The 16,300-nt window shown below is 45.8% G+C and overlaps 1 protein-coding gene across 1 annotated transcript in view; it reads left to right on the top strand.

The window, feature by feature from the left end:
• The first annotated feature begins 1,192 nt into the window (after positions 1-1,192).
• VPS53 (VPS53 subunit of GARP complex) overlaps positions 1,193-16,300 on the top strand; it is a 947,455-nt gene continuing 932,347 nt past the window's right edge. Inside the window, exon 1 of the mRNA XM_086954994.1 lies at positions 1,193-1,340. Within this exon, the coding sequence (XP_086811120.1) occupies positions 1,257-1,340 (84 nt within the window). The 5' untranslated portion in view covers positions 1,193-1,256. The remainder of the gene's footprint in view (positions 1,341-16,300) is intronic.

The raw sequence follows: 16,300 nt of genomic DNA, 5'->3' as shown, positions 1-16,300 counted from the left end.
GCGTAAAAGAACTAAGGTCATATTTATGCTGTTGCTTGCTACCAATTTAGCATTATTTGTTTACATGTTCTTTTCTGTAGTTAGGGCCCTTCTCCCTATGCCCACTCACAGGAATTTCTACATTGAGATGTTCATAGTGCCATGGTCCTTGTGATATCCTGTCTGCCTCATCACTTTTCCCTTTACGAGATGGACATGGTCTAATGTTTGTTATGCTACGCGCCAGTTTAGTTTAGCTACGTGTGTTTGAACACGATTCTAAAGACCATCTTGTTGCTCAAATGGTTGTAACTTCTGATATTTATGTTTCCCTCGTCTTCATTGCTTGATACAAAGGTAGAACACTATGTTCGACAACAGCCAAGTGTGCAGTAGTCTCCAGGTTTAAAAGATCTGGGTGGAGGAAGTTTTGAAATTGGAGCAACAAAGGCATAGAACTCTCTCCCCCTGCAAATTAGAGCAATGCCCAATCTAGGTATGTTCAGGAAAGCTTTGGAAACCGGGTTGTTTAATGCAGAATGAGCTTCCATCCTCCTATTTCCCCATTTCTTCTTGATAGCAGCAAAGCTAGTGCCAAGGCACCTTTGGGCAATCAAGCGCTCTTATAAATGTTATTAACATTGCTGGCAAGAAAGTGTCACTCATAGTCGTTGAAATGTCCCTCATAATTACACTGAAATTATGAAAATGTCACACATAGCAATCTGAAACCTTTGCAGCTATGTCTATTCTTTCTCTGACCTACTCCATTCTAAAATGAGAGGTGCGTTCAGAAAGAACACTTCAGGCAGTTTAGGAAAATTTCTCGGCCATTTTAAAATGGCACCACTTCGTGTTTAGTTCAACTGAAACTGTTCAAAACCGTCATGAAACTGGCGAGTTTTGACGAATCACGCACAAATAGTATACTAATTCGTTTGACAAATAAAAAAATAGAATACAATTCAATTAATAGAACACCTACATTAAAATGTCAAATTTGTTACATTTTTTTTTATTTGATGTCGTTTGGATATCGTGTGAATGCGTGTGTGCACGTACTTATGTGTGTATGTTTGCCTTTCTGTCGCTTGGTTTCCCGAGCGGTTCCTGCCATTTTTTTACATTGATTTACATGTTCTCCAATACTAAGATGGCCGACACATTTGGTACCAGTCTTCTTTCTATGTCTCTTGTGCACTCCTGGCGATTCGACTGTATTCCATAGAGCGCAGGTTTCCGGAAGTTGCTGTGTTTGGCTGGCTGTCAGTGTCAGGATGGAGGAGGAAGAGTTGCAGGTGGTCGATGACCTGGAGGCTGTATTGCATCTTAGTCCCGAGGTGCAGCAGGCCATTGAGCAGGTATGTGGGTGGATTGAAGGATAAGCCATCCATACATGCTGACCTGGAGGGGATGGGAAACACTGCAGCCATGTGGAATGAGAGAGAGGCCAACCATGGGATGGGATGGGTGTGTGGGAGTGGGAGAAAAGATAGAGATTTGACAAGGTGACGAGCGAAGGGAGTTTATGCCTGCCACTGGCGGCCCTAAGCATTTTGAACAGGTGCAGCTCCGAGGCTGGGATTGCAGAGTCTGGTGTGGGTATATTCAAAAGCTTTTCGAAGAGGCAGGCGTTCGTGGGTTTGTCTAAAGCACAGTTAATTAGGCAGTGGCGAGGCTGTTCTAAATAACAGTAACCTACTAGGTAACTGCAATTTCTCAATACATGGAACACCCTAGAATCAACATAAACAGCAGGGGGTCCCATTAACAACAGCAGGACTTTCAGGATGCTGACTTGAATATCACTTAAGTGAGAATGGGGTATCAGAACTCGCATATTCACTCACTTATCCCCTATACATTTCTCTCAGTGAGATAAACACTGGCTCCAGAGATCGGGCCCGTAACCTACATGTCACTCCCAGCTGCTAAGTTTTCATTTTGAATGTGTGTGAAATTTCCACGGTTTCAATGATATATGAATGACATTAGCTGCCAAATGTGTGACACTTAGAGTGACACTTTATCATCAGTAAAACCAAATAAAGAAGTGCATTGTAAGAGTTGAATATCAGAATTTACAACGTTTAAACAGTGAGAAACTCTAAACGTGTCTTGTAACTAATGTAAAACTCCTGAAATGAAAGGTCTATAACCTACAACCTCGTTCTAAGATAACTGTACTGTAAAATAATTGTGGCACAGTCATTTATCGCAATCAAGACCTACCATGAGGAGATTCGCATGGGTCCTGGTCATGGTACATAGTGAGTTGTGTATAGAAAATTGTAAGAAAGTGGCTCTTTATATACTGGACCAAAGTAAGGTACAGTGTGTATAGAGTCCCCAAATCCCAGAGGTATAACAGAGGTTAAAGTCAGATCTGACCCTACTCTCTAAAGTAGTTGCTTGGTCGAGCAGTGTGGCAGTATCGCAGGACAGTGTAAAGCATTTGTTGTACACAGTCAGCAAAAGGTTTCACACACTCAAGAACTGAACTCTAGGCCAATCGTTTTTATATCAAAAGATATAGTTGTTTTATTTTAGAATCAACCGGTATCAAAATATACTTTTCTTAATATGAGTGACTTTAGGTAATTACTTTGCAGAAAGGCAATAGACTCGGTAAATACAATAGTTACTGGGGTTGCAATAGGCAACACAATTCTAAACACAACTTAACATTGAGCTCAATTGGTTTTTCTACATAAATGCAGTTGATTACTTTTCTAACCACAGGACTGGATCCTGGATTTAGTCCCGGGATATAAGCTGTAAACAGTTAAGTAAAAGCGTGTTGGTTACAGTAGTAATTTTTAAAGGATATAAAAGTATTTTGAAAGTTGACACTTAAAAAAAAATTCTGAGAAAAACTAGCAATGTTATCCTATGGAAGGAAATTCAAGTCACAGGTAAAGTAGGTTCTCATTACTTTTGTAATCCAGTACTGGACTCCTAGGTTCAGCACTGGGACCTCTACCTAAGACAGGTAAGTATTTACGTTTCAGTAGTTAGTACGATTTTTAAAGAATATTTGTCATTTGCAAAAATTGACACTTAGAAGAAATTACAGAGAAAAATAGCCAATGGTTTCCTAAGAAAGACAAGCACTGGCGTTGCCAATAGGTCTCGCAGTAGGAAAGTTGGAGCTATTACAATTGCAAATAACAATGCCTTTTATTTTTGTTTTCATTTTAAAAACATAAAGGGCTTTGTCATTTACAAAACCAATAGCTCCAACTTTCCTACTGCGAGACCTATTGTGCACTGCACAGTGTGGGTGAAAGTGGCACTGCGTGTGTGTGAGTGGCTTTGAGTGAGTTGCGTTGCGTGGGTGAGTGGCGTTGCATGTGTGAGTGTTGTTGCGTGGGTGAGTGGCGTTGCGTGGGTGAGTGGCGTTGCGTGTGTGCGTTGCATGGGTGAGTGGCATTGCATGGGTGAGAGGCATTGCATGGGTGAGAGTGGCGTTGCGTGTGTGAGAGTGGGCTTGCGTGGGTGTGAGTGGCGTTGTGTGTCTGAAAGTGGTGCTCTGTGGGTAAAAGTGGCACTGCGTGGGTGTGAGTGGATTTGCGTGTTTGAGTGGCGTTGCCTGTGTGAGTGGCATTGCGTGTGTGAGTGGCGTTGCGTGTGTGAGCGGCGTTGCGTGTGTGAGCGGCGGTGAGTGGCGTTGCATGTGTGAGTGGCGTTGCATGTGTGAGTGGCGTTGCGTGGATGAGTGGCGTTGCGTGGATGAGTGGCGTTGCGTGGGTGAGTGGCGTTGCGTGGGTGAGTGGCGTTGCGTGGGTGAGTGGCGTTGCTTGGGTGAGTGGCGTTGCTTGGGTGAGTGGCGTTGCTTGGGTGAGTGGCGTTGCTTGGGTGAGTGTGGCATTGCGTGGGTGATAGTGGGCTTGCGTGGGTGTGAGTGGCGTTGCGTGAGTGAGTGGCGTTGCGTGGGTGAGTGTGCTGTTGCGTGGATGATAGTGGGCTTGCGTGGGTGTGAGTGGCGTTGCATGTCTGTAAGTGTTGCTGTGTGGGTGAAAGTGGCACAGAGCCTTTGATGTGGCCTGGCGTAGGAGAAATGCTGCTGCTGCTAATTAAATATAAAAAGTGTTTAGGGACTCACGGCTGCCGAGAGTAACAAGGCAGTGCTGGGAGGGGGGCTGCACACCAACTGTAGTGCTCTGGTTGCACGGCCTGAGGCCGGCCGTGTGAAGTGATAAGCCTTTGAAGTACACAGGCATGCTGTGACGGAGGTGTGAGAGGTCTGGCAGGGAACAGATGGCCTGGCTGTGAAGCAGGGGGCGGGGCAGCGCTGGGGAAGCCTGTGGGAGGGTGATTGATGCCTTTGATGTGGGGAGGGAGGAGAGCCTTTTGCGAGCCTGCAGGAGAAAGGCTGCCGATGCGCGTGCATGTTTAATCACGTGATTCACGTGAACTTAAAGAAAACCGCGGCTGAAAGCCCGTGGTTTGAAGTGGATTTTGCCGACTTGAATTCTCCCCATTCCTGCGGAATGGTAAAGGCGAGACCTAAAAATGCAGGTAACTGGTACGTAACGTTATGATTACTTTTGCGGTTCAGTACTGAGCTAGAAAGTACAGCACTGGCTTCTCTCCTGATCCCAGGTATTTCGGAAATCGTTATTCAGCTGATTTTAGAGGAATATTTGAAAGTTTCAAAACTCCACACTTATAAGAAATTTCAGTGAAAACCAGTCAATGTTAGCCTATGGAAGGAAAGTGAGTTATCGGTTTTCAGGTGAGTACTCGACTGGTAAGGTAAAGGTTCTGGGCATAGACTCGGGGGGGGGGGGGGGTCTCCCAGGGTCGGAAAAGTACACTTGTTACACCTTTAGCAGCACAGAGGCAGCCGGGTGCAGAGAGAGTAGGCCCAATGCAATCCAATGGAGGGTAGGGGGCCCTTGGTTGGTGGCTGCAAGCAGGCAGGCCACGCGGCTGTGGGAGCTGACCTCCTGGTCACTTACTCAGGGCAAGTGGGAAAGTAGAGTAGGGTAGTAGTTGCACTTCCAGCAGCACTCTGGCGGCAGGGTGCTTTTGAGCCGTCGGCTCTCAATGTTATCCAATGGGAAAGTTACATAGTGAACAAAGGCTGTAGGCCCGGGGACGGAGATTCTTCAGGTGCGACCACCACTTCGAGAGGTAAGTTGGGTTCTTGGAGAAGAGGTAAGTACCCCAAAGGAGGGCACAGGGGGCCGTGGGGCGCCGGGTACAGGGGTGTCTTTGGGTGTCGGCAAATCTTACCCTCGGCTGGTCGCTGTTGGAGTGGTCCCTGGTTCTGAGGCTGCAGGTGTCGTCTGGGTCATCGAGGAGGGTCTTTGGGCGCTGGACTTAGGGTCCCAGTCGCCGGGGGGGACGTCCTCGTGGTCTTGGATCACTCGGGCACGGCTTGGCGGGTGCAGAGTAGGCTGGATTTGCGGTTTCTGGCTGGCACCAGGGGTATGGTTATTGGAGCAGAGCCTCTGCTCATGGGAGTCCCAGTCTTTGAGAGGGTCAAGGCAGGCAGGTTCTCTGGGTTTTCCAAGGTTGCTGTCCGCAGGAGTTGCTGGGGATTTAGCAGGGCAGGTTCCAGGGTCGACAGGCCGGTAGGGCTGGGCCCAAGTCAGTTGGTGTCGTCTTGTTGTTAGCAACTGCACGGCAGGTCTTCTTCTTCTTGATCTTCTTTCTTGTTTTCTTATCGGGATCTGAGGAAGGAAGGTTCGGGGTGCCCCTAAATACTGAATTTAGGAGCGTTACAGGTAGAGCAAGGGCAGGGACCAATGGGTCCCTGCCCTGGGGTGAGTACACCCTCTAGCCGCTCCTCTCCTGTGGGAGGGGGGCAGGAGCCTAGCTGTGGTTGGGCAGGGCTCCCCATCTTCAAGATGACTGGAGCCCGGAGTCGTGCTTCACCTCGCCTCTCTCACCTGAGGGGTGGGGTTGGCATAGGCTGGCACACCCCCTTTCCTCACATCGGGTTTCCCGCCGTTTTTTCCACCAGAGTGAGGGTCAGAACTGGTGGGGGCCAGTTGCTAGGGACAGCAAATGGTCTGGAGAAGCTCACAATGGCGGTATGCCTTTGAAGCTTCCCCTGCCCATCCTGGGGGTGGAGGCCTGGCACCTCGTCCCAGGATGTGCATTGTTCCAGGCCCCGGAGAGCGCCAGGCTCTCGACCCAAGGGTCCAGAAACATGTCTGGTGGTGGCAGCCACACTGTCAGAATGTGGATTTTAGGTTAGGTTTCAGGGGGCATCTCTAAGATGCCCTCTGTAGTGCATTTGACATTAAATCTCACACTGGCCTCAGTGCGGGTTTAATGTGCTGAGGAGTTTGATATCAAACTTCTTAGTCTTCAGTGACGCCATCATGGTGCTGGGGAGTTTGTAGTGACGACCTCCCAGCACCATGTGCTCTTAAATGGCAGCACTGCACTTACAGTGCCCATGAATGGCTCTGGGTACTGTAGGGGCACAGGCCTCATGCACCTGTGCCCTCACCACTGACATAGGGCTCCCAGCTAGAGGGGTGACGGAGGTATGTCAGGGCAGTGGGTTTTGTGGGCATGGCACACAGGGATGTGTGCCATGTCGACTCTTTGTTTAGTTCTGCACTTAGACAGTCAGCCTGCCAAGGCAGGGTACAGGGCACCTAGGGGGGGGGCACAATAAGTGCTGCAGCCCTTAGGGGTCTTCTCTGGTCACCATGCCCTGGGTACCTAGGGTACCATTTACTAGGGGCTGACAGGTGGCCAGAGGTGCCAACTGGGTTTCAGTTTCAACACAGTTTTAGGGAAGGAATACAGGTCATGGGCACCTTGTTGGCAGGAGCTCAGGGCACACTCAGTCAAAGCACATCACCAGTTCAGCAAAATGTGGGGGCATACCAATGCAAGAAAGATGGCACTTTCTCACAAAAATCTATACTTATTTACTTTTCAGTAGTTTTATACAGGTTGCTTGGCTTAATATACTGGCAGACAACTTGGAAGGAGAGAGCGTATCACCAAATAGTTTGGCACCTGCATAATCACCAATTTTTCTATTTTCAGGAATGGCAGTATATGTCTAATCGAATAATTTGTAGGAGCTTTGGATCGAAATCTGCCATTTTCAAAAGGGGAGTAAGCATGCCATGTTTTAAAATATCTAGGAATTTTCCCCTCTGTAAAGATTCGTTCAGTATTGTAGAAATATTTCAGCAAATAAATTAATATGTCGTTTGATAAGAGAAGCAGACATAATAGCTATCTCGCCAGATGAGTGAATAGACCACACTATGTTTATTACATCTGTGGCAATTTTTTTTTTTTAAGTGTTGAAAACTTACATTTGAAAGAGAAATTGAATCATCAAGTTTTCTCCCTGACTTCCGATTTCTCCTATTTAGTTTTGATTATAAGACTAAAAATGGATTGAAAAAAACCAAATCCAATCCAATCCAAAACTGCCCAATAATTTGCAGAAGTATTGAAGTTTGATCTGGAGCCCCACAGCCACTTTAATATATTTCAATTTGTAAGAGATATGAATACTGAAATTATTCATTTTTTCTAAAAAGCACTCTTCGCTGCAACAAAAAAGCTCTCTTGGAAAGCCTATAATATTTTTCATTTATCTCTAGTTTGGCTATGTGCCTTTTGCACTCAACTTTATGGCCTTGGCTTTTAAATTACCGCTTTCCAAGAAATATCACTGGTTGATTCCTGTTCTTGTCCAAATTACGTTTTTTCTTATTTGAAGGTGCTAATGCATCCACATCAATTTACATTTGGTTTACTGTAATTTATACAGATCTGAAGGGTTCTTCTCTAAACCATGTGCCAGTGGCAGATTATTCTATATTCGCAACATTCTCTTTACTCCTTTTTTTTAAGATAACCTTTTAACGTAAACGTATCTCTGTCAATTTTAACCAAATTGTGATTTTTTTTTTAGAGGTGTATCCGTTTGTAATCCAATTAATGCATTGCCTGTCTCGGTTATAAGAATGATTTAAAGGTTGGTAGATGTAGATTAAATTATAAAGTGATTAGAAAGTGATGTCTAGGAAATTATTTGTGTTAGGATTGCGAAATTCCTACTTTTTTTTTTCTTTTTAACATCCGGTAAGTAGCGATGACCCCTGAAGTTCCTTCCCAGTGTGGTGATGGCTGTGATAATGAGCTGTGAAAAATACGCTGTCAAAGAGGTACTCTTTGGAGTGAGAGTGAAACTGAGTGATAATATTAAGTAATTAATTTGTAAGAAATAATGTGAGTTCGGTGCAAACTACTCCAGCTGCTCTGGTCTCTAATCAAGTGGATTTATGTAGCACAGCTAATCACCCAAGAGGGTATCCGTGCGCTTTAGGGTAATGACGCTTCAGGTTTCTCAGAAGAACAGCCAGGTCTTGAGTGCTCTCTGGAATATCAATAGAGAGGTGGAGATCTGTGGGTACAGAGGGAGGTCGTCCAGGTTTTCGCCGCGAGCAGGGATGTGTAATTCCTATAGCCTGACACCCGGGACATATAGTTTGTGTTCAAGGGCAACACGTTTTCATGTGTATTTTGTCCTAGGGTCAAGTACGCCCAACCTCCTGCAGCCCAAACCCTTTGGCTGCCAATTTGCAGTGCCACATTATTGCTCAGGGAAGGGCACTGTCTGCAGTTAACTGAGCGCAGTGAGCGCTCTAAGTAAATGTTGTAAGCTCTGACTGCACTACTGACAGTGGTTCCAGTGTAAAAATGGGTACACACGCTTTCAAAGTTTTGCAATATGAGGCTATGTATAATGCTCCCAGAATGCTCTCTGATTTGATGCAAATATATGCAGACCCTAGAAAGCAAGAATGATGATTCTTTGCTTATCAGATAAAATGTTCACAAAACAAGCATTGGTATAGCCAATAGGTCTTGCCTTTGGGACCTTATAAGTATTTAGTTATGCAGTAGAATATCCTTTGTGCAACAACATCAACTGTTGCATGGCAAAACACTTATAAGGTCCCAAAGGCGAGACCTATTGGCTATGCCAATTCATGTTTGTACTTGAGTTGTGTTCATGTAACACAGCGAGGGCAAGGTGATTTGTCACATTTCATTGACATAGTAAAGAATTTAAAACCACCTAACTAATATATTACAGTTTAAGCTACATTGACAGTCCTTATTATGTAGATACTTAGCGACATGTCACAAATATAAGCGGTAACTAATGATCGTAAACCAGTTTCTTCAGTGAACAAATGCATGACAATGGTGTATGTATATAACTAAAATAAAAATGGAGAAATTTTCGAGAGTTTTATGTTGAGGTAGGATCCCTGAACGGAGAAGCAACAAGAGGAATGTGGCAGATAAACCACAGGGATGCGAACAATAAGCTTAGGGTATGCTCCAAAAGGCAGTCTTCCACACTTTCTTTATTCTATTACTGACTGTTGTGGGGATCTTGGCAGTATTGACAGTCATTTGAGTAGAATGATAAACTACCGGGGTATGGAGGATGATGAGGCATCCTCGAGCTGTAGCGACTCCTCTCAGAGAGTGGCAGTCGGACTGCCTATTAGCACTATTATGATGGATGAAAATAAAAGAGACCAGATTCACTGAATGTTTTCTGTTTGCTGCCAATGACTAAAGCTGACATTAAGACATTTACTGATGTATCAATATATTTAGGTATTTAATGACACTACACCGGTAAAAACTAATATTTTGTGAGAATGTACTGATATATTAAGGCGTTCAATTTACTTCCCCAATATGGTGAGACATTCAGTAATGATGTGCGGTTATTTGGGTAAAGTGCCATTACACTGACAGATTAATATATGTAGATATTTAGTGAGCTATGAGGACGTAAATATTTATGATATTTGGATACTTGCAATTAAAATAAACAGCTCTTTAGTCAACCTTGCAGTTGATGAGAAATCTGAAATACCTAATCAAGGGGGAAGCCAAAATACAATGCAAGTATATCTTTCTTTAGTGAATTTATGTTGAAGTCGTTCATATGTTGCTAAACACTGAAATCTAATTACCTGAAATCGTCATAGTTTAGGAAGCATACATTTTACAGGATTAAAAAGTGCAAAAGAATGGTGGGCATGACAATCCAGAGAAAGAGAGTGTGAGAGTGTGAGAGATATAAATAAATCCAAGTTCTGCTTTTATTTCATGGGAGCGCGCGTGAGAGAGGGAGAGGGAGCAGGATGTGAGCCCGGGAGTCTTCTCTTTTTAGAAGCACATACTCTTGCTTGTGGTGCGCCCCTGTGCTCTCCCGCAAGGTGTATTCCGCCACAAGCACGAGTATGTGCTTCTAAAAAGAGCATGAATGACGGTTAAAGGTCTCCTAAGCAACGAATGCGCGCTGCTAGGCGAGACCTAAAAATGAAATCAGGAAAAACATTTTTTGGGCTAAACTACTGTAAAATGTCAGGTACCATTTCCTTGCAGTATCATTTAGTAACATATCTTGATGCATGCTAGTATATCCCAAAATATTCAAAATGGAAAATCAGTGCAACCAGTTTTAATAAGATTATGGGCAACAAAAAGAAACAAGCATTGGCAAAGCCAGTAGGTCTGAAATTGGTAGTCCGCTTTTTAGTTTAAATTAGGGGTCCAATTATTAAAGACAGTGGCGGCTGGTGACATTTCAAAGTCGTGGGGCGTAAAACTTGTAGGTGTGTTTTAAGGAGTGTGTGATCGTGGGCTGTGTGTGGACCGGAATAACAGGCGTGGAGGCCGTAAATAGTGGGCTATTTCTGAGCCGGTTTTTATTCTTAATGCACAAATGTTTCAGTTAGTGACAAAAGGAAAAGAACAGGGATGGCTTCGGGGTGATGCTGGGTCGTCAATCGTCGCAGTAGTTCTTCGGAAGGGCTGGTTCTTGGGGTAGGCATTGAGGTCGTCCAGCAGGTCCAGGGGATGGTGGTTCCTCGGAGGTATGGGAAGGAGAGAAAGAGAAAGGGCCGTTAGTTTGACTGTGGTATGTTGTCTTGATACCGAATACCGTCACCAGGGGTGTGGGATAAGAACGGACCGTGAGGAGGGTAGGGAACGGGTCAAGAGGGAAAGGAAACAGAGTGTCAGGGAAAAAGAGGGGTTGGTGCTCTCGTGAACAAGTGCGGGGAGTCTGTACAGTGACGTCCGTGACGGAACAGGTACTATACAATATATACAGTGGTAAGTGCAAACGTGCGGTCGTGCCTTTAAGCTACTGCTATTTACACTCTTCAATATACAAAGGGTTCGTTACTCACGTGCCCCGCCGTAACTCTCCTGTGAGTTACGGCCGCTCTCCAGCGTCCTCCACCAGACTCCACCAGTCCTCGGTCCAGACTTCGTTGTCTTCCTCGTCTTCACCGACACCGACTCTCTTCTCAGGTTCACCTTCAGCTGTCTCCTGCCACGAGTCGAACTCCTTGAACAAACTGCCGTCCCCGCTTCTGGCTTTTCCGTGTTCCGGCTCCGAGTAGGGGGATGGACTTCCGGGGTTACTCAGGAGTGCTTTCTGTTTTTCGCTTGCCGTGATTGGGTCCTGCAAAGGAGAGAAGGGTGGAGTCAGAGATGCTTGAGAGACCGGAGGATCGGTCGGAGATGTCCGGGACCTTGAGTGATACGGCGGACTAGGCGAGGTAGGGGGCGTGTCCCGTTCACAGAGTGTTAACGTACATGTCTGCAATTTCAGGTGGTATCAGGAAAACGTTAAAAAAATACAGCCCTTGCAAGGTGTGTTCGCTTCCACCCCAGCAGTGAAACGGTTAAGATGAAAAGTTAATGTTGATAACCCCCCATCCTGTCACCAGGTGCATCAGAGCGTATCAAGGCCATTATTAGGCAGAAAAGAGAATTGCCAAGATATGTGATCCTGGGCAAATCAAAGTATCTCTGCGCCTACAGCTCCTTATCAGACAAAACAGCACGCACACACAATGGGCTGACAATTACAGCAAGGAGCTGGGCATCTATAAAACAGCAAAATACTTCTTTCAAAACTTTTCCTGTACATCAGATCTTGGGGCACAGAAGACATGAGACACATATCAGCAGAGTAGCCTGACACAGTTTCCACGGTATGTCAACAAAACTTATTTCTCAATCCACATCCAGGAGGTGGCCACTGATTTAAAAGCATCACTTTGGTCTCAAATTTCTACAGAAAAGAAGCTGCCATCACTATCTAGCTAACAACGAGACATGTTTAACTTTCTTTTGTTCAGTGGGACTGGTAGAAGAATGTATATGTTTTGGTAGAATCATAAGTGAGTTTAGGAAGTTTAATATGCACCTTCTCGTGGATGAGTGCTTTGGTGCTATACCAAAGTCCAGCTCTGAATCGATATAAGCTGAACTATGGTAAAATTCAGATATGTGCCTGCCTTTGACTAACTATGTGTGCCCTCTTTATCACTGCAATGATCCGCATGGCTGCCTGAGCAGAGCAGCCAATGACGTCAGAGCCTCGTGTTGAATGCATTTCTATTTCAGTTGCATAGGTTAGCATTGCACTGCTAATGGGCTCGTTTTCACATTCCTCTTAAAAGACTGTGCTTGCTGCAAAAAATTACCACCCATCACCATGATAGCCCATTTGCATGTGGTTCCATCCTATACGATAGCACCAAATGCAACCCTCAACTCTTCTGCAGTCACATTTTACAGGAGCAGCTTCAAAACTCGTGAAACAAGAATTAAACGTTAGTGCAGGAGCCTCACTTTAGAGGTGTCCAAGCAATGAACCCCCTCCCAGAAGGAAAACTCATTAACTTCGAGCCAGCAGACAGCCTCCCTGAAAGCAGATGCAGATGAACATAGCAGTCACTCACTGGGAGGGATAACACAACACCCAACTCACACAGTCAAAATAGGAGCCAGAAGTACTAACGCAGTCACTGATTGCTAACCGAGTCAGGGCCTGCAAACAGTGACTCCTGAACAGGCTCTCTGCAGAGTCATCAAAGACGATTGCAGACCAAAACCTGCACGTTTAACTAGCACAGGGATAGGACTCTGAACACACTGAGTGTCGTGTACCACTACACAGTGCAGTGGCTGGACTGGGTGGTGTGTGGTTGCGAATGCACAACTTCAGCTTGCTTCGCTCTGTAATATTTGAAAGTCACTCTGGTAGCTTGAGGCAGTCTCGGACACGGGAGCGGACTAGCGCAGGCTCTGTCACGTCTCAGGCACCAGAGAACAGTCACAACCACCAGGTCACAAGGTGTGAGACAGGACGGTTCGAGTCTCACACCTTGTGAAACAGAAACGCTCATCAGATGCGAGTTTCACACACTGGTGCACAGACACATACACTGGATCGAGTCTCACTCACGTTGAAGCGCTGACAGTGACAATTCATCAAACGTAAGTCCCACACATTGAGGCACTGACAAACCTCCATCACGTCCGAGTCTCACACCAAGTTGTAACGTAACACAGACTCGCTCATCAGGTCAGATTCTCACACCTTGTAACAGACACACTCATCAGATGCGAGTCTCACATCACACACTGGAGGGTGCACAGACACAAACATCAGATCGAGTCTCTTAAGTCTCACAGATTGGAGCACCGACTAATAAATCCATCACGTAGTCAGAGTCTCACACCTTCCTTGTAGTTACAAACAGTTGGCCTGGAATCTGGCATGACTAAAGATTAGGAGACTTGGGCTGAGTCAATGTGATGGCATGAGCACTGGGCACAGTTTGCAACTGCGTCACGGTCTCAGAGACTTTCAGATTCACTTTTCATCCACATCACGAGACTCGGGTGATGGGTCTCTCAATTCTCACTCTCATCATGCTTAGCCGCCCCCACCCCCACCCCCGGTCTCACTCCCATACTCAACCCCCAAAGAAAGAACCCCCCACCTCCGTCGACGAAATATCTATGCAGACTGCAGTGCCAGGAGGCCAGGGCCTAACCTGGCTACCAGCAAAGTCACCTGATGCCCTCAGTTCTGCCATGGCCATATTTATTTATACATTATTACAGCGGCGAGCCATGAATGATAATGACGGTTGTTTTTCAGCCACGTCGTCGCCTCGCGGACTCGGGTCTCATTCTCTCAGGATCGGTCAGCAGCAGGCAGCACTAGTCTGCACACAGTAACGTTGGCCCACTCGCTGACTGTAATATATATTTCCCAATCCCCACACTACCGGGCCACATCAATGATCATCGTGAAAGATGACACAAGATTCAGTGACTGACTGAGTCAGTCACATGATACATCATGCTCATGCAATACAATAAATACAAATCAATTTGTATCCAGCGCTGCGCATGCTGACTGAGGCTCAGCCTCAGACTGACTCTTGTACGGACGGTTCTGTACTCACTTACTCAGTCGCGGCTCGCTTGGAGGTGGTGGGGAGGGGGGGTGTTAAAATAATGTTTTTTAATCCTACCTGAGGTCCTGAGCATGTCCGCGCCGCCTCGGGTCCATTGGCGCCTACAGCCCCTCTCAGGCAATCCTGGTGCTGCCAGCAGCGCCAGGATTGGCTTAGGGCACTGTTATTCTTCGCCCGCAGCCTGCCCATTAGGAGACCGAAAAGTGCACTCATGGTATATGTCCTTGCATTAAGTGCAGCTATACGTCTTTCATGATATCCCAATAATTTACAGAAGTAGGACAAGAGAAAGTACTCCTAGAAAATACTTGTGAACTTCATTTTAGCACGAACAAATATGCATGTGTTGATTTTCTCATGAAAAAATCTGAGTGTTTGCAAGTTCACATTCCCTCCAACCACTTTGTTCCCAACTCTGGAGCAGGTTTACGTCTGCCATTGTCAGGAATACATTTCCAACATTTCTCACTATGGGAAAAGATTGGAAAAGAGTTTTTGAAAACCCTTTAAACATGCAAGTCAGAAGGTTTGAACATACTCAATAGGGGATTCTAACCCTGGAAATATTGCTTACCACTACCTTCCGCCCCGGGATGTAGCTCTGCTGCAATATAAAGGGATTGCAAGTATTCAAACACTAATATGGTATGAGCCCTGGCATAAACAGAGAGGCTATATAAGAGCTCTTATATAATGAGATTGCTGCCATAATGTGTCGCCGCATTACATGGCACGAAAGGGACAAGTGGATTTTGTTAAAGGAAGTAGATTTATGAAGCAACCTGCCTCATGGACAAGTATATATATTATTAAATTTCACACACCTGCGCGAGGTAGGAGAAGGAATTTCTTTATCTGTTGCTTCGGTGGATGCCGTGGGTGTGGGAAGCGGAGCTTAGTTGTCTGGTAGGGTGTTGGAAATTCAGGCAAGGGTTGATGTAGGCTGGTCCTTGGTTATGCAGGGCTTTGTAGGCATGGATCATCAGCTTGAATTGGCATCTCCTTTGTATGAGGAGCCAGTTGAAATTGCTGAGGTGGTGGGTGATGTGGACCCGTCTCGGGAGGACGAGGAAGAGTCTGGCAACGGAGTTCTTTATGGTCTGGAGTCTCTGCAAAAGGTGTGCGGTGATCCCAGCATAGAGTGGGTTGCCATAGTCTAAACGGCTGGTGATTAGGGCCTAAGTGACTGTACACCTAGTGTTCAGGTGTAGCCATTTAAAGACTTTTCGTAACAAATGAAGTGTGTGAAAGCAGGCAGAGGTTATTGCATTCATATGGGACTAAATGGTCAGTTTGCTCTCCAGGATAATGCTGAGGTTTCTGGCATGGTCAGTCGGTTTGGGTGATGGTCCAAGTTCCGAGGGCCACCTGGAGTTGTTCCAGGGGGTGGTGTTTATGCCAAAGATCAGAACTTCTGTTTTGTCTGTGTTGAACTTCAGACAGTTGTCCTCCATCCAATTGGCAATGCTCGTCCTGCACCTGTGGAAGATAGTTCTAGTGTTGGTAGGATCATCTGAAAGCGAGAGGATGAGCTGGGTGTTGTCTGTGTAGAACAGGGTGTTTAGTCCATGTGATCTGAATATTTTGGCCAAGGAGGTCATGTAGGTTTTGAGGGTGGGGCTCGGGGAGTATTCTTGAGGGACACCGCAGATGATATCCTTGGAGGTGAATGGAGGTAGGCGGACCTGTGTTCTTCCGGTGAGTAAAGAGGTGATCCACTTGAGTGTGTTTCCTTCGATACAGATGTGATGCTGTCTTTTGATCAGTGTGTGATGAGATAAGTTGTCCAAGGTTGCTGAGAGGTCGATGAGGATCAGATCCTTTTCTTCTCCCTGGTCGAGGAGGGCTCTGATGTCATGGCTGGTTTTGATCAAGGTTGGCATGGAATTCAGATGAGGAAGATGTCGTTGGGGGTGATTGTGGTAATGAGCCCAAGTTCTTGGTGCATGTTTGGAAATAGAGTGTGTGTTGAGGAGGAGGCAGGCAAGTTCTTGTGAAGTAGGTGC

Source organism: Lissotriton vulgaris, chromosome 2_1 (genome assembly GCF_964263255.1).
Source record: "Lissotriton vulgaris chromosome 2_1, aLisVul1.2, whole genome shotgun sequence".
In the NCBI taxonomy this organism is placed as follows: domain Eukaryota; kingdom Metazoa; phylum Chordata; class Amphibia; order Caudata; family Salamandridae; genus Lissotriton; species Lissotriton vulgaris.
Note: the sequence above shows the minus strand (reverse complement) of the source record. Positions and strands in the feature narration are given on the sequence as shown.